Below are 18,996 nucleotides of genomic sequence, written 5' to 3' on the forward strand. Positions count from 1 at the left end.
TGCAGATAATAGAAAAGTTGTAATCTTTCTACTAGTACAGTTCTTAAAGTAAGAACCCACGCAGTTATTTAAGTTGTGTTGCTCAATAAACCTTCTGTAAAACTTCTGGACAACTTCAAGCCTTCTTCCAAAGCCTCTACTGTAACTGAGCTGAGTAGCACAGATTACCTGCTTTACAGATAACAAAACATGGTACCAGATTGGCTTTAATCGGATAGTACTAGATAGATTAGGTTAGAGACCAGAAAGAACCAAAACAAGCAGCAAAAGTAACGGCTGGCCAATCGACTGTGAAAGACTTCACAGCATTTTGATTCCAAACAACCTACCGAAGCGATGGACCACACGTCCCTTCCAGAGTTGCTGAAAACTATCGGTAATTTAAATAGTAACTGGAAAATGTATAAACAGCAGCTTCAAATATACATGGCGGCTACTGCCTTAAATGCAGCCCCCGACGAGAGAAAGATTGGGATTTTACTCTCATCGGCAGGCCGGCAAGCTGTAGACATTTATAACTCTTTTACGTATGGTGACAATGAAGATAAAACTAGCTTTCAAGTGATAATGGCAAAATTTGATGAACACTGTAAATCACAATCAAATGAAATCATGGAACGCTTTAACCTGCGTAACAGATTCCAACGAAATAGGGAGACTATCTCTAATTTTGTCACAGATCTCCGATTGCTAGCAGAAGGTTGTAACTATGCTGATGTAACAGACTCCATCATCAGGGATCAATTAATCTATGGTCTCTCAGATGAAAATTTAAGGGAATCATTAATGCAGCAAAGTGATTTAACTTTAAAAACTACCATAGCAAAATGCTTACAGCAAGAACAGAAAAGACAGTAGTACCTGGAGTTTCTTGAGAAAAAAGACATGGAGAAAGTACTCCACGAGGTAGAAGATGTTAAAATGGTGGCATCTCCTCACAGGCCTTCTTTTCCGGCTGCTGGCGCCCATTACAGCATGTCTGCGCATGCGCGCAGTCAGGAGAAACGCGATCACGCAAGATCCCGGTATGTGCAGACCGACCCCAGCCAAAAGAGCGAGTCGCACATGCGCGATCGCTGCCTACGCGTGACATCATGGGTGTCATGACGTGCTACCGCTGTGGCACCGCCCATTTTAAAGGGCACTGCACTAGGGAAAAGATTACTTTATTCATAAAATTTATCATAAGCATTACAGAACATTTTGAATTGTCTTGACTGTACATTTCCATCAGGGTTACACATTGCCTTGACTTTCTTCCATTCAATTTTGATATTATACACATATCACTCTTTACATTACAATTCCTTCTTAAATATTTACATTGTCATGTTTGTTTTATACATTGGAGTGTTGGTGGCCCAGACCAGGGGGGGTTTACACTGTACCCGCCCCTCGGTGTATATTTGCTGGTCAGACCTTACACAGTGGTCTTTCCCCATTGCGCCTTGGCGGCAGCTGCCCCAAGCTTGAGTGCGTCCCTCAGCACGTAGTCCTGGACCTTGGAATGTGCCAGTCTGCAACACTCGGTCGAGGACAATTCTTTGCACTGGAAGATCAGCAAGTTTCGGGCAGACCAAAGAGCGTCTTTCACCGAGTTGATGACCTTCCAGCAGCAGTTGATATTTGTCTCGGTGTGTGTCCCTGGAAACAGTCCGTAGAGCACAGAGTCCTGTGTCACAGATCTGTTCGGGATAAACCTTGACAAATACCACTGCATCTCTCTCCAGACCTTCTTTGCAAAGGCACATTCCACAAGGAGGTGTGTGACCGTCTCATTTCCCCCACAGCCACTCCGAGGGCAGCGTGCATTGGCGCAGAGCCTTCGGATGTGCATGAAGAATCTGACAGGGAGGGCCCTTCTCACCACCAGCCAAGCTAGGTCTTGGTGCTTGTTTGAAAGTTCTGGTGATGAGACGTTCTGCCAGATGACTCTGGCAGTCTGCTCAGGGAACCATCCAACGTCCTCCACGGTCTCCTTTTCCCTGAGGGCCTCGAGGACATTACGTGCTGACCACTGCTTCATTGCTTTGTGGTCAAGGGTGTTTTTCTTCAAAAACTTTTCCACGAAGGACAGGTGGTACGGTACGGTCCAACTACTTGGAGCGTTACGCGGCAATGAGGCCAGGCCCATCCTTCGTAACACCGGGGACAGGTAGAACCTCAGTATGTAGTGACACTTGGTGTTTGCATACTGGGGGTCCACGCACAGCTTGATGCAGCTGGACACAAAGGTGGCCAACAGGATGAGGGAGGCGTTGGGTACGTTCCGCCCTCCCTTCTCCAGAGGTTTGTACATGGTGTCCCTTCGGACATGGTCCATCTTGGATCTCCAGATGAATTTGAAGATGGCCCGGTTGACTGCTGTGGTGTAGGGTCGGGTTATGGGCCAGACCTTCGCCACGTGCAGTAGCACCGAGAGTGCCTCACACCTGATGACCAGGGTTTTGCTCGCAATGGAGAGGGAGCATTGCTCCCACCAGCCCAGTTTCTGCCTTACTTTGCTATGCGCTCCTCCCAGTTTTTAGTGCACGCCCCAGCAGCTCCGAACCATATTACCAGCACCTTCAGGTAATCTGACCTGACAGTGAAGGGGACAAAGGACCGGTCGGCCCAGTTCCCAAAGAACATGGCCTCGCTCTTGCCCCGGTTTACCTTGGCTCCCGAGGCCAGTTCAAACTGGTCGCAGGTGGTCAAGAGCCTGCGTACAGACGCAGGATCCGAGCAGAAGACGGCAACGTCGTCCATGTACAGGGAGGCCTTGACTTGCATGCCTCCACTGCCAGGGATCGTCACTCCTCTTATACCCGGATCCTTCCTGATGCACTCGGCAAAAGGTTCTATGCAGCACACAAAAAGGGCAGAGGAGAGAGGGCAGCCCTGCCTGACTCCGGATTTGATCTGGAACTTTTCTGATTCCCACCCATTGATTGAGAGTGCGCTATAGATGTTTGTGTAGAGCAGTTTGATCCAATTGCGAATTCCCTCCCCAAACCCCATTTTGGAGAGCACATCCATCATGTAGGTGTGCGATATCTGTCAAAAGCCTTCTCCTGGTCAAGGCTGATGAGGCAGGTGTCCACCCTCCTGTCCTGCACGTAGGCGATCGTATCCCTGAGTAGCGCGAGGCTATCAGAGATCTTCCTGCCGGGTACAGCACAGGTCTGGTCAGGGTGGATCACCGACTCCAGAGCAGACCTGACCCGATTGGCAATGACCTTGGCTAGAATTTTGTAATCCACATTCAACAGTGAAATGGGTCGCCAATTTCGAATTTCTTCCCTTTCCCCCTTCTGCTTGTAAATGAGGGTGATGATGCCTTTCCTCATGGACTCTGACATGCTGCCTTCCAGAAGCATACTCTCGTACACTTCCAGCAGGTCTGGGCCCATCCAGTCCCACAGAGCCGAATACAACTCAACCGGTAAGCCGTCGCTTCCGGGAGTTTTACTTGTCTCGAAGGGCTTGACGGCCTTTGTCAGCTCATCCAGAGTTAGTGGTTTGTCCAGGTTTTCCAGCTCGCTGTCGCCTATGACCGCCGTGATAGTCGACAGGAAGGTCTGGGAAACAGTGCTATCTGTTGGCTTCAGATCATACAGTCCGGCATAAAAGGATTGGCTGATCCTCAGGATGTCAGACTGCGATGACTTTACAGAGCCATCTTCTTCCTTCAGGCTGCTGATCACAGAGGTCTCTCTGTGCACCTTTTGGAAGAAGAAGTGTGAACACTTTTCAACCTGCTCCACGGAGCGGACTCTGGAACGGAAGATAACCTTGGAGGCCTCCGAGGTGTAGAGCGAGGCTTGCTGGCTCTTCACCTCTTGGAGATCCTCCTTGACATCCGCCCCCATCGACTGCAGCTGGAGCAAATTTTGCATAAAAAGATGTTTAAAGTGCTCCAAGATGAATCACTTTGCCTCCCAGTGTCAGTCCACATCCAAATATTACTCTTCAATGCAAAGGCGCACTTTCAAGGTGCGCACAGTAGATGCAATGGACACTCAGACACCCGAAGAAAACTTTTCCGACCACGAAGAGTTCCACTCCTGGGAGAACACATACTGCGTTTGAATCATAAACGCCACAGAGGAACCGCACGAGCTGACCACACAGCCTCAATACGTGCATACCATTGGATCCACAAGCGAATGAAGTGCCACGGTGCAAGTGAACAACTCCCCAATTACGTTCAAGCTTGACACAGGGACATCCACAAACTTTATGACAAGCAAAGATCTTGCATCCAGCCCAGGGGCACACGAGATGATACCTGCTGCATGCAAGTTAACAGACTACAATGGCAACCAGATCACCTCGAGGGGATCATGCCACCTACAAATAGTTCATAAGAAAGTCACGAAAGGACTACGTTTTGAAATCGTGAACGACAAAAGAACGTAACTGTTAGGTGCTCAAGCCTGCAAGGATTTACGGCTGATACAAAGGATTTTCATGAACACGGTTGACTCATCATGACTGGCCGATGTCATCCAGCTGCTTCTCAGTGAGTATCCTGACGTCTTTTCTGGCATGGGTACGTTACCCTACAAGTACAAAATCCTGCTCAAAGACGATGCAACACGGGTCATTCATGCACCAAGGAGGGTACCAGCTCCGTTGCGGCACAAGCTAAAAGCAGAACTCCAACGCCTCCAATCTCAAGGCATCATATCACTGGGCACACAGCCGACTGACTGGGTCAGCTCGTTGGTATGTGTCAAGAAGGCGTCTGGTGAACTCAGAATCTGTTTAGATCCCAAAGACTTGAACAAAAACATTCGCAGGGAACACTACCCTATCCCCAAGCGAGAGGATATAACGAGTGAAATGGCGAAGGTTCGCATATTCACCAAACCTGATGCCTTACAAGGCTTCTGGCAGATGCAGCTCGATAATTCCAGCCGACTGCTGTGTACCTTCAACACACCGTTTGGACGACACTGCTATAATCGTATGCCTTTCGGGATTATCTCTGCATCCAAAATATTTCACAGAATTATGGAACAGATGACCGAAGGCATTGAAGGCGTCCGTGTATATGTTGATGACATCATAATATGGTCAACGACAGAGAAAGACCACATTGTTCGGTTAAAACAAGTCTTCCTGTAGGGGGACTAGCCTACAAGCTATGGTGACGGCCCCATTGCCGTTCTCACCGAAGAAATACACCACAAGCCCGGTGGTGGTGGCGACTTTGAAAATTTGGGGACAGTGGAGACGGCATAGGGGAAAGACGGGAGCCTTGGTGGGGTCCCCGATAAGAAACAACCATAGGTTTGCCCTGGGGAGAATGGATGGGGGATTTGGAATATGGCAAAGAGCAGGAGTAACACAATTGAGAGATCTGTTTGTGGATGGGAAGTTCGCAAGTCTGGGAGCGCTGACCGAGAAATATGGGTTGCCCCAAGGGAATGCATTCCGGTATATGCAACTGAGGGCTTTTGCGAGGCAGCAGGTGAGGGAATTCCCGCAGCTCCCGACGCATGAGGTGCAGGACAGAGTAATCTCAAAGACATGGGTGGGGGACGGTAAGGTGTCAGATATATATAGGGAAATGAGGGACAAGGGGGAGATTATGGTAGATGAGCTGAAAGGGAAATGGGAAGAAGAGCTGGGGGAGGAGATTGAGGAGGGGCTGTGGGCGGATGCCCTAAGTAGGGTAAACTCATCGTCCTCGTGTGCCAGGCTAAGCCTGATTCAATTTAAGGTGTTACACAGGGCGCATATGACTGGAGCACGGCTCAGTAAATTTTTTGGGGTAGAGGATAGGTGTGCGAGATGCTCGAGAAGCCCAGCGAATCACACCCACATGTTCTGGTCATGTCCGGCACTACAGGGGTTCTGGGTGGGGGTGACAAAGGTGCTTTCGAAAGTAGTGGGGGTCCAGGTCGAACCAAGCTGGGGGTTGGCTATATTTGGGGTTGCACAAGAGCCGGGAGTGCAGGAGTCGAGAGAGGCCAATGTTTTGGCCTTTGCGTCCCTAGTTGCCCGGCGCAGGATACTGTTGATGTGGAAGGAAGCCAAGCCCCCGGGGGTGGGGACCTGGATAAATGACATGGCAGGGTTTATAAAGCTGGAACGGATTAAGTTCGTCCTAAGGGGATCGGCTCAAGGGTTCACCAGGCGGTGGCAACCGTTCATCGAATACCTCACAGAAAGATAGAGGGAATGGAAAAGAAGAAGGCAGCAGCAGCAGCCCGGGGGGGGGGGGGGGGGGGGGGGGGGGGGGGGGGAGGAACCAGAAGGAGTCTCAGGGTTATTAATATATATGTATAATATGTATAGGTCGTTGCTATAAATAATTGTATATTGGATTGTTAAACCATATTTTTGGAGAGTGTTTATCTGATACAAGGCAGTTGCCATTTAGTTTTAGTTTTCGTTATATATTATTTATTCTTTGTTTATAAAACAGGTCATTGTTATTTATACGGTTATATTATTGTGTAAAGGATACACAATGTACTGTGATGGTTGACCAAAAATATTGAATAAAATATTCTTAAAAAAAAAACAAGTCTTCCAAAGAATCCACCAATTTGGGCTGAAGCTGAACCAATCATAGTGCACCTTCGCACGTTCATCTCTGACCTTCCTGGGTGACACGATATCAGGGCACGGGGTGAAGCTGGATGCTGAGAAAATCGCGGCAATTCAGAACATGCAGCGGCCACGTGACAAGACAGCGGTGCTCAGGTTTCTTGGATTCATCACCTTCCTAGGCAAGTTCATATCGAACCTAGCAGCACGGACGGCGGCGTTACGACAAGTGATAAGGAAGGACAAAGAGTTTGACTGGACTCCACGCCACCAAGAGGAGTGGGTGGATCTGAAGCACCAATTGATGGCAGCTCCAACGCTGGCATTCTTTGACCTGGCAAAACCCACAAAGATCTCCACTGACGCTAGTCAACATGGAGTTGGTGCAGTGCTACTTCAACAGTCGGACTGGGTCCCAGTGGCATACGCTTCTCGAGCGATGACTGCCACCAAGTGCAGGTATGCACAGATAGAGAAGGAGTGCCTGGGATTGATCACGGGTATAACAAAATTCCACTACTATGTGTCTGGTCTTCCCACATTTCTAGTGGAGACTGATCATAGGCCACTGGTCAATATTATCAACAAAGATCTCAATGACATGACGCCGCGCCTGCAATGCATGATGATGAAGTTGCGGAGGTACGACTTCACGCTGGTCTACATTCCAGGGAAGGACCAAATAATAGCTGACACCTTTTCCCGAGCCGTTGATGCTGACAGTCCACCTCCGGCTTCCATTATTGATGTAGAAGCTCATGCACAGTGGTGCAGGGTGACACGCCTGGCAACGGACGAGAGGCTGCAGCAAATTCACTTTTGCCTAGGTTTATCACCAAACCTGCCTCCTGAAGTCGATCGAATAACTCCCTCAGATGTTTTAAATGTTCTTTCCATGTCTGGCTGAAAACTACCAAATCGTCGATGTATACCACACAATTGGGTAATCCTGAAATGACTGTATTAGTTAACCGTTGAAATGTTGCTGGGGCGTTTTTCATGCCAAATGGCATAACTTTGAACTGGTATATACCATCTGGAGTCACAAAAGCTGAAATTTCCTTTGCCCTTTCAGATAAAGGTACTTGCTAGTAACCTTTCAGTAAATCCAATTTGGAAATAAAAGCGGATTGTCCCACTTTCTCAATGCAATCCTCCAAACGTGGGATAGGATAAGAGTCCGTTCTTGTAACTGCATTCACCTTTCGATAGTCCACACACAACCATTGGGTACCGTCAGGTTTAGGTACCATCACTATGCGTGAGCTCCATTGGCTGCAACCCACGTCAATTATGCCATTTGTAAGCATACTCTCAATCTCTTTGTTAACCTGTGCCAATTTTAAAGGATTAAGTCTATATGGATGTTGTTTGATAGGAACAGCATTTCCCACATCTACATCATGTATAGTTATTTTAGTACTTCCCAATTTATCTCTACAAACTTGCCCATGTGATATCAATAACTCTTTCAGGTCAGTTCGTTTTTCCTCTGGAAAGTAACTTAACAATTCATCCCAATTTTTAAGAACATCCTCATTTTCCAATTTAATTTGAGGTATGTCAAATTCACAGTCATCTGGGTTTGGTTCGTCACTTTGAGTTAGAATCATTAAATCCTCCTTTTTCTCTCCTTCCCTTTCAAAGTACCTTTTAATCATACTCACATGACACACTCGGTGAGTCTTCCTTCTATCTGGTGTTTTTAACCACATAATTCACCTCACTTAATTTCCTTTCAATCTGATATAGTCCACAAAACCTAGCTTTTAAAGGCTCCCCTACCACTGGTAACAACGCTAAAACTTTATCCCCACTGGCAAAACTACAAACTTTGGATTTCTTGTCCGCTACCCGTTTCACCACATTTTGTACAACTTTCAAATGTTGTCTAGCCAATTCACCTGCTCTATTTAATTGTTCCCTAAAATTTGAGACGTAATCCAATAGTGTAATTTCCGATTTCTCACCCACCAATTTTTCCTTAATCAATTTAAGTGGTCCTCTTACCTCATGACCAAAAATTAGTTCAAAAGTACTAAATTTGGTAGACTCATTAGGTGCATCCCTAATTGCAAACAATACAAATGGGATTCCTTTATCCCAATCCTCTGGATAATCTTGACAATACGCCCTCAGCATTGTCTTTAATGTTTGATGCCACCTTTCTAACGCTCCCTGCGATTCTGGATGGTACGCAGTTGATTTAAATTGGTTTATTCCTAAGCTATCCATAACTTCTTTGAATAACTTTGAAGTAAAATTTGATCCTTGATCCGATTGAATTTCTGTGGGTAGTCCATATCGAGTAAAGAATTTAAGTAACTCCTCCACAATCCTTTTAGCTGTATTATTACGTACTGGAATGGCCTCTGGAAAGCTAGAAGACACATCCATTATAGTCAAAAGATATTGATTCCCACATTTTGTTTTAGGAAGCGGTCCTACACAATCGATTAGGACCCTTGTAAAAGATTCCTCAAATGCTGGAATGGGTATTAAGGGCGCTGGTTTTATCACTGCTTGAGGTTTCCCTATCATTTGACATGTGTGACATGATTGACAAAATTTAACTGCATCTTTATGTAGTCCAGGCCAATAAAAACGTTTCTGGATTTTCGCTTGAGTTTTCCTTATACTCAAATGACCTCCCACTGGTACCTCATGTGCAACTCGCAACACCTCCTTTCTATACCCTACCGGTAATACTACTTAATGAATATCTGCCCACTTTTCATCTGCCTGCATTATGTACAGGTCTCCATTTTCTCATCAAGACATCACTTTTACGGTAATAACACTCTGGTATACTCTCAGATTCCTCTTCCGTATATGCTTTCTGATACATCCGCTTTATTTCTACATCTTTCTGTTGTAACTCCGCCAATTTTCCTGAACTAAAAATATCCGCCTCATCCTCCACCTGTTCTTGATCAAAAATCGTTTCTGATAATTGCACTTCAACTTCATCTTCTCCTCTTGTCTTAACCTGTGACTTTGCGACCTTGTTACTACACAATCCGGAAAAATCCCAGGATATTCGTCCTTCAACACTTCAGTTGACTGATTTTCCACTGGCTTATCAACCACAGTAGGCATCACTCCCACCTGCGATCCAGCTATATCATTACCCAAGATAAACTGTATTTCTGGACAAAATAGTTTCTCTATTACTCCTACTATCACTTCACCACTCTTCACTGGACTTTCCAACCTTACCTTATATAATGGAATGCTACTCCTCTCACCCTGAATTCCACATATCACCACCTTTTCTGGCAACATTCTTCCCAAAATACATAATTCCTCATCTCTTACCATTAAAGATTGATTAGCCCCTGTATCTCTTAAAATTGTGACTTCTTTACCTGCTCCTCCTGATACACATGAGTAAACTTTACCCACACAAGTAAATTCTTTAAAGACATCTGGCACCTTCTTAACAATTACTTATTGAACAGGCTGTACAATCATTTGCATCTCCTTCATTTCCCTTGGGCTTTCCTTTACCACTCTAACAAATCCCACTGTCTTATCCTGTTTTACCACATCAGCCTTTCCAGTGCTTTTCTTCAGGCCTAATTTATTACAGTGAAAACATTTGAAACTTTTCATTTCTTTTCCACCCTCCTGGATTTATTTTTTAATCTGAGGTACACTCTCTTTATTGTCTCCCATCAGATCACCTTTACCACTTGCGTATTTCTCATGTCCCCAGTTTCTATCCCTCACCGGCTGAAACTGATGTCGGAAACCAACCTTTGATTTATGAACTAATTCATAATCATCTGCCATTTCTGCTGCTAGTCTCACAGTTTTAACCCTCTGTTCTTCCACATGAGTTCTCACTACATCAGGAATTGAATTTTTAAACTCCTCCAAAAGTATTATTTCTCTGAGAGCTTCATACGTTTGGTCTATTGTCAAAGCCCTTATCCACCTATCAAAAATATTCTGTTTGAGCCTTTCAAAATCCATGTATGATTAATCAAATTCTTTCCTTAAATTTCTAAATCTTTGTCTGTAAGCTTCAGGCATTAGCTCATATGTACTTAAGATGGATTTCTTCACCTCCTCATACGTTCCAGATACCTCCTCTGGTAGTGATGCAAACACTTCACTAGCTCTACCTACCAGCTTTGTTTAAATCAGTAATACCCACATGTCCTGTGGCCATTTCATTTGTTTAGCTACCTTCTCAAATGAAATGAAAAAGGCTTCCACTTCCTTCTCGTCAAACCTTAGCAATGCTTGGACATATTTAAATAGATTTCCACCAAGCCTTTGACTTTGACGCTCTTTCTCACTATCCTCCAACTGTACGTTTCCCTTTAAGTCTGCCAATTTTAACTGATTGTCATGTTTCATGACCATTTTCTGAAGTTCAAACGCTCTCTCTTTATCTTTTTCCCTGATCTGGATCTCCTTTCTTTTTCTTTTTGTTCTGCTAGGGCTATTCCTTCTTTTCTCAATTCTTCTCTCTCCTTTTCTTTTTTCTCTCTCTCTCTCTTTCTCTTTCGTATTCAAGCCACTTTGATTCTTTCTCATGTTCCATTTGTTCAATTTGCAACTGAATTTTTGCCATTTCCAATGAGTCAAACGGTATCTCAGGCAACTTTAAATGCTTAACCACCGCCATAATTATCTCATCTTTTCGCATTTTGTCAGGTAATGTTAGCTGCAATGTTTTTGCCAGACCTAACAGTCTGTTTTTACTCTCTGAAAGTAAGGTATCACGTGTTATCGTGTCCACCCCCAAAAACCTCTGAGCCTCTGAAAGAGCCATTGTCCACAACACTCCCCACTTAAACTAAAATACCACACCGGAAAAGCAACACTCCTTCACTGTCTTTAAGTTCACAAAAGCCAATCCAATAGATAGACTTGTATCCCCCTCGAGCCCCCAATTGTTATGGGAGAGACGTTTTCAGAACCCCAAAATGTATCATGGAGTTCAACCAACCACCCCCTTTAATGCTAGTGTTGCTTTTCCAAGCACATGGCTTGGTATTACAATTATGGACAAATGGTTTTTAAACACAAAACAATGTTCATTCCATGAACTCAACTTAACCTCTTAAACAAACAATGGATCTCTTAACACCCCTTACTTCAAAGATAACCCCAAAAATATTACAACACTAAATAATCCTTCAGTTATTCCTTTCAACATCCATGAGACTTAACACCTTTAAACAGAAACACATCAGGTTAAAGGCTTTACTATTATGAGTTTAAATCACCCAAATGATCCAGAGATAGTCTTTCATGGCAGAGACCACAATAAATCCAGCTCACTGCAAACACAGACACACACACCAGCTCTTTTCAAACTGAAACTAAACAACTGCAAAATGGCTGATCTAAAGCCCAGCCCCACCCACACTCTTGACAGCACTGCATTTCTTAAAGGTACATTGCTTAAACATCCATTTCTTAAAGGCACTCTCACATGACAGTATTGTCTTGTTTCATTCCATGGGTCGACACTATGTTCTTCTCATCGATTATTACTCCAACTTTCCGGAAGTAATGAAACTCCCGGATCTCACATCGGCGTCAGTTATCAAAGCCTGTAAGGAAACCTTCTTGAGGCATGGCATCCCACAGGTGGTCATGTCCGACAATGGTCCTTGCTTTGCAAGCTGGGAGTGGTTGGAATTCTCAAAAAAAATACAACTTCAAGCACGTGACGTTGAGTCCACAATTTCCTCAATCGAATGGCAGGGTGGAGAAAGGTGTTCACATTATTGAGCAACTGATCAGCAAGGCCACTGACTCGAATTCCGACAGACATTTGGCTCTATTGTCATATCGTTCATCACCTTTGAGCTCTGGGCTGTCTCCGGATCAAATGCTCTTCAATCGAGATGTGAGAACAACTCTACCGGCGTTACACTTCGCCAATCCAGATCACTCGCCAGTCCTGGACAAGATGCGTCGCCAACGTCACGGACAAAAGCAGCACTATGACCGGCATGCAAAAGTGCTGCATCCGTTAGCGATCAACGATATGGTTAGACTGCGACACCCTGGTGGAGGTTGGTCTAACATGGCGATGGTGCTCCGCCAAGTATCGCCACGATCGTACTTTTGAGAAGCCTGATGATGGAATACTGTTTTGACGCAATCGGCGAGACCTGCTGAAGGTTCCACCTCATCAACCTGTATTTCCGACATTAGATCTGCAGGACTCTATCATGCGACATCCCGGGACACCAGCGGTTGGTGCCCAAATGGACATAAAAACCTCTGGGTCTCCATGCCCACTCAGGAGGTCTACCCGAATCAGACATGCACCCAACCGTCTGAACTTGTGAACATGAACTGATACAATCATTGCTTGCTGTTCTGTATTTGTGCATGAAACTAACTGTGTTTGATTTTTTTAGTTACAGCTCTGCAGCTATGAAAAAAAAAAGTGAACAAGGGGGATGTAGTGATCTTTACATAGGTATGTACAGAAGGGGCTGATGGGTAATGGAAAGACCATTAGGGGGCAGCACTGGCATGTATAAAAGCAGGACGCAAGCAGCCCTCTGGTCTTTTTGGCTGATTTGACTGTGAGGAGAACAGAGGCAGAAATTTAGCTCAGGGCTGCTAGTGTGGTCAGGCCTAGTTGTAGAGCATAGAAAAGTTGTAACCTTTCTACTAGTACAGTTCTTAAAGTAAGAACTCACGCAGTTATTTAAGTTGTGTTGCTCAATAAGCTTTCTGTAAAACCTCTGGACAACTTCGAGCCTTCTTCCAAAGCCTCTACTTTAACTGAGTTGAGTAGCACAGATTACCTGCTTTACAGGTAACAAAACACTTACCACCAATGGGAACAGCTTCTCCCTGTCTCCTCTATCCAGGCACCTCATGATTTTGAATACTTCTGTGGAGTCTCCTCTCAACCTTCTCTACTCGAAGGAGAAAAGCCTCAATTTGCAATTGATCCTTGTAACTAATGTCCTTCATCCCTGGCACCCTCTTTAATGCCTTTGCATCCACCCTGAAGTGTGGTGCCTAGAATTGGACACAATCCTCCAGCTGATGCCAAAACAGTGTTTTATAAAGCATCACCATAACTTCATTTTGTTTGTAACCTATGGCTGGGATTTTCCGCTCCTGCTCACGTCAGGTCGACGATGGGATTGGAAAACATGGCGGAACAGCAAAGTAACGTTTTACGTTGACGTAAACGTGTGACTCGATTGTACCTTCCCTCCATCATTGATGGGCGCATTTCCCAACGTTCAAGAGTAGATCATTATAATAAATCAACATATGGGGTGGCACAGTGGTGCAATGGTTAGCACTGCTGCCTCATGGCGCCGAGGACCCGTGTTTGATCCCAGCCCCGAGTCACTGTGCATGTGGAGTTTATACATTATCCCCCTCCTCCCTGTTGAAGAAGATTTTGACTTTGGCTGGGTCTGGAGGGAGGGATTATTTTGTGCATATAAGGTGATATCCTATCAGCGGAGTCCGCTCTGTTGAATGAGATAAAGGTGAAATTAGAGGGTGAGTTGGGTCCCATTCTGGATGATAAGTATGGAGCGAGGCCCTTCGCATGGTCAACTCCACGTTCTCATGTGCGCGGCTTAGTCTCATCCAATTCAAAGTGGTGCACAGGGGTCACCTGACTAAGATGAGGATGAGTGGATTCTTCTCTGAGGTGGAGGACAGGTGTGGGCATTGTTGTCGGGGCCTGGTTCACACTGCTGTTACTGCGTGTCAGTGGTGAAGGGAGTGAATGTTTGCGGAAGGGGTGCCAATCAGGCGGGCTGCTTTGTCCTGGATGGTGTTGAGCTTCTTGAGTGTTGTTGGCGCTGCACTCATCCAGGCAAGGGGAGAGTATTCCATTACACTCCTGACTTGTGCCTTGTAGGTGATGGACATTGGGCAGTCAGGAGGTGAGTTACTCGCTGCAGGATTTCTAGCCTCTGACCTGCTCTTGTAACCACAGTACTTACATGGCTTGTCCTGTTCAGTTTCTAGTCAATGGTAACCCTTCAGGATGTAGATGGTGGGGGATTCAGTGACTGTAATGCCATTGAATGTCATTCTTGTTGGTGATGGTCATTGCCGGGCACTTTTATGGCACAAATATTGTTTGCTACTTGTCAGTCCAAGTATTGACCAGGTCTTAATGTTTTTGGACATGGACTGCTTCAGTATCCGAGGAGTTACGAATGGTGCTGAACATTGTGCGATCATCAGCGAACACACCCACTTATGACCTTATGAGGGAAGGAAGGTCATTAATGTACCAGCTAAAGATGGGAGGGTGTAGGACCCTGATAAACCCCTTCAACAATGTTCTGGCCTCCAATTACCTTCCTTTGTGCTGAGTATGACTCAAACCAGTAGTGAGTTTCTATCACTATTACCATTGACTCCAGTTTTGCTAGGGCTACTTGATGTCACACTGGGTCAAATGCTGCCTTGATGTCAAGGGCAGACACTCTGGAGTTCAGCTCTTTTGTCCATGTTTGGACCAAGACTGTAATAACTCCAGGGGCCATATGGTCCTGGCAGAACCCAAACAGAGTGTCAGTAAGCAGATTATTGCTTTGTCAGTGCTGCTTGATAGCACTATTGATTACATCTTCTACCAAATTTTTAATTATGTGCAGTGTTGTTCCTGGCCTCCCGTCCTGCACTCCTCATTGAACCAGGGTTGATCCCCTGGCTTAGTTGTAATGGTAGAGTGGGGCAATAGGATAAGCTATGAGTTACAGATTGAATACAACTGACTACATGCCTGCTGCTGATGGCCCAGAGTTCAGGGATGCCCAGTTTTGAGGTGCTGGGCTCGTGGTACATGGTAATTAGCAAGAGGTTTCTTTGTCCATGTTGACCTGATGCCATGAGACTTCATGAGGTCCAGAGTCGATGTTTTTAAAATAAATTTAGAGTACCCAATTCATTTTTTCCAATTAAGGGGCAATTTAGCGTGGCCAATCCACCTACCCTGTGCATCTTTGGGTTGTGGGGGTGAAACCCACACAGACACGGGCAGAATGTGTAAACTCCACACGGACAGTGATCTGGGGCCGGGAACGAACCCGGATCCTCAGCGCCATAGGCAGCAGTGCTAACCACTGCTCCACCATGCTGCCCTGGTCCAGAGCCAATGCTGAGGACAACTACTTCTCAATTGTATACCAATGTGTTGCCAACTCTGCTGGGTTCGTCCTGCTGGTGGAGCTGATGGAGAAAGTGAAGTCTCATGGGGTCCAGGGTGTACTAGCTAGATGGATAAAGAACTGGCTGGGCAACAGGAGACAGGGAGTAGTAGTGGAAAGGAGTTTCTCAAAATGGAGAACTGTGACCAGTGGTGTTCCACAGGGATCCGCGCTGGGACCACTGTTGTTTGTGATATACATAAATGATCTGGAGGAAGGTATAGGTAGTCTGATTAGCAAGTTTGCAGATGACACTAAGATTGATGGAGTAGCAGATAGTGAAGGGGAGTGTCTGAGAATACAGCAGAATATAGATAGATTGGAGAGTTGGGCGGAGAAATGGCAGATGGAGTTCAATCCGGACAAATGAGAGGTGATGCATTTTGGAAGATCCAATTCAAGAGCGAACTATACGGTAAATGAAAAAGCCCTGGGGAAAATTGATGTACAGAGAGATCTGGGAGTTCAGGTCCATTGTACCCTGAAGGTGGCTGCGTAGGTCAATAGAGTGGTCAAGAAGGCATACGGCATGCTTTCCTTCATCGGAAGGGGTATTGAGTACAAGAGTTGGCAGGTCAAGTTACAGTTGTATAAGACTGGTTCGGCCATGTTTGGAATACTGCGTACAGTTATGGTCGCCACATTACCAAAAGGATGTGGGTGCTTTGGAAAAGGTGCAGAGGAGGTTCACCAGGATGGTATGGAGGGCGCTAGCTATGAAGAGCGGTTGCGTAGATTAGGATTATTTTCATTAGAAAGACGGAGGTTGAGGGGGGACCTCATTGAGGTCTACAAAATCATGAGAGGTATAGACAGGGTGGACAGCGAGAAGGTTTTTGCCCCAGAGTGGGGGACTCAATTACTAGGGGTCACGAGTTCAAGGTGAGAGGGGAAAAGTTTAAGGGAGATATGCGTGGGAAGTTCTTTACACAGAAGGTGGTGGGTGCCTGGAACGCATTGCCAGCGGAGGTGGTAGAGGCGGGCACGATAGGGTCATTTAAGATGTATCTAGACAGATACATGAATGGGCAGGGGGCAGAGGGATACAGATCCTGAGAAAATAGGCGACAGTTTTAGGTTGAGGATCTGGATCGGCGCAGGCTTGGAGGGCCGAATGGCCTGTTCTTGTGCTGTAATTTTTCCTTGTTCTTTGTTCTTTTATGTGTTCCGGGATGGTGATAATGGTGTCTGGGATGTTATCTGTAAGCTATGATTCCATGAGTATGGCTATGTCAGGCTGTTGTTTGACTAGTTTGTCAGACAGCTCTCCCATTTTTGGCACAAAGCCCCCGATGTTAGTAAGGAGGACTTTGCTGGGTCGATAGGGCTGAGTTTGCCATTGTCGATCCCGGTGCCTCGGTCAATTCCGGGTAGTCCATCCAGTTTAATTCCTTTCTTTAACTTTGTAGCGGTAGAACGGAGTGGCTTGCTAGGCCATTTCAGATGGCAGTTAAGAGTCAACCAAATTGTTGTGGATCTGGAGTCACATGTAGGTAAGGACAGCAGATTTCCTTCCCTCAAGGACATTAACAAACGAGATGGGTCTTTACAACTATTGAAAATGGTTTCATTGTCATCATTAGTCTTTTAATTCCTGTTTTTTTTATTGAAAGCAAATTCCATCATCTTCGGTGGTGGGATTTGAACCTGGTCCCCAGATCATTACCCTCGGTCTCTAGATTACTTGTCCAGTGACAATACCACTACACCACTGCCTCCCCAAAAAGGAAAGAAAAGCAGTCTCAAAAATAAACTTTATCAGAACATATCCGCCCTGCCTCATTCCTATTCCCAAAGAACAGCATTTTAAAATCACATCACCAACAGTTTTGTCTGTTCCATTAAGAAGCTTTTGGTTAGGTAATCTCAAAAGTCAAACAGAAATAGTCCTGACATTTGAAGTTAATTCCAAACCAAGTTTGTAGAACACCGTAAGGTTTGCTATGGCATCTGTTGACCTGGGATTATTGGATCATGCATGATGTTTAGTTCTCCCCCAACCCCAATGAACAAGGTCCCTTTTGGGGGTTTACCTTGTCAAGGCCCATGGCTGTCTCAGTTGCTGTCTGTATCTCAATCCCCATGTCTTCAACAAATGGCTGTTCATTCTGATCATGAATGACAATTTTCGCTCCCATTGAGGTGAACAGATATGGATTATACTCATTCTCATCCAGGTGCAGAGTTACCTTCAGGCCTGTGAGAGAGAAAATAAATAAAGACTTGTGCTTATATAGTGCCTTTCATGAATTCCGTACATCCCAAAATGCTTTACGGTCAATAAACTGTAGTTCCTGTTGTGATGTAGGGAACACAGTAACTAATTTGTGTACTGTGGGCGGCACGATGGAGCAGTGTTTAGCACTGCTGCCTACGGCACGTAGAATCCAGGTTCGATCCCGGCCCCAGGTCACTGTCCGTGTGGAGTTTGCACATTCTCCCCGTGTCACTCCCACAACCCAAAGATGTGCAGGGTAGGTGGATTGGCCTTGCTAAATTGCCCCTTAATTGGAAAAAAGAATTGGGTACCCTAAATTTTTTTTAAAAATCGAATTGATGGACAGCAAGCCGTCACAAACAGCAATGGGAAAATGGCCAGATAATCTGATTTAATTTTTAAAATTTCACCTACCCTGCATATCTTTTGGATTGGGGTATGAGATCCCCGCAGCACGGGGCGAAAGTGCAAACTGCACACGGACACGGGATCAAACCCGGGTCCTTGGCACCGTGAGGCAGCAGTGCTAACCACCGTGCCGCCCTATAATCTGCTTTAATGATGTTGGTTGAGGGATATTGCCAAGGACAGCACTAAAAACTCTACTGTTTCTCTTCAATTATCATAGATTATCATAGAATTTACAGTGCAGAAGGAGGCCATTCGGCCCATCGAGTCTGCACCGGCTCTTGGAAAGAGCACCCTACCCAAGGTCAACAACTCCACCCGATCCCCATAATCCAGTAGCCCCACCCAACACTAAGGGCAATTTTGGACACTAAGGGCAATTAATCATGGCCAATCCACCTAACCTGCACATCTTTGGACTGTGGGAGGAAACCGGAGCACCCGGAGGAAACCCACGCACACACGGGGAGGATGTGCAGACTCCGCACAGACAGTGGACCCAAGCCGGAATCGAACCTGGGAACCTGGAGCTGTGAAGCAATTGTGCTATCCACAAGGCTACCGTGCTGCCCACAGTATAATGGGGTCTTGTATATCCACCCGAAGGGGAAGATAGAGGCTTGGTTTATTGTCTCATCTGAAATAAGGGGGTGG

General features: G+C 45.6%; 1 protein-coding gene across 2 annotated transcripts in view; it reads right to left on the reverse strand.

Annotated features, from left to right (window-relative positions):
• LOC140394200 (epithelial sodium channel subunit gamma-like) overlaps window positions 1-18,996 on the reverse strand; it is a 65,375-nt gene that overhangs the window by 24,170 nt on the left and 22,209 nt on the right. For both annotated transcript variants that reach the window (XM_072481187.1, XM_072481188.1), the window contains exon 6: window positions 17,750-17,913. In XM_072481187.1, coding sequence (XP_072337288.1) covers window positions 17,750-17,913 — 164 coding nt within the window. The remainder of the gene's footprint in view (window positions 1-17,749; window positions 17,914-18,996) is intronic.

The sequence above is a fragment of the Scyliorhinus torazame genome, chromosome 17, assembly GCF_047496885.1.
Source record: "Scyliorhinus torazame isolate Kashiwa2021f chromosome 17, sScyTor2.1, whole genome shotgun sequence".
Classification (NCBI taxonomy): domain Eukaryota; kingdom Metazoa; phylum Chordata; class Chondrichthyes; order Carcharhiniformes; family Scyliorhinidae; genus Scyliorhinus; species Scyliorhinus torazame.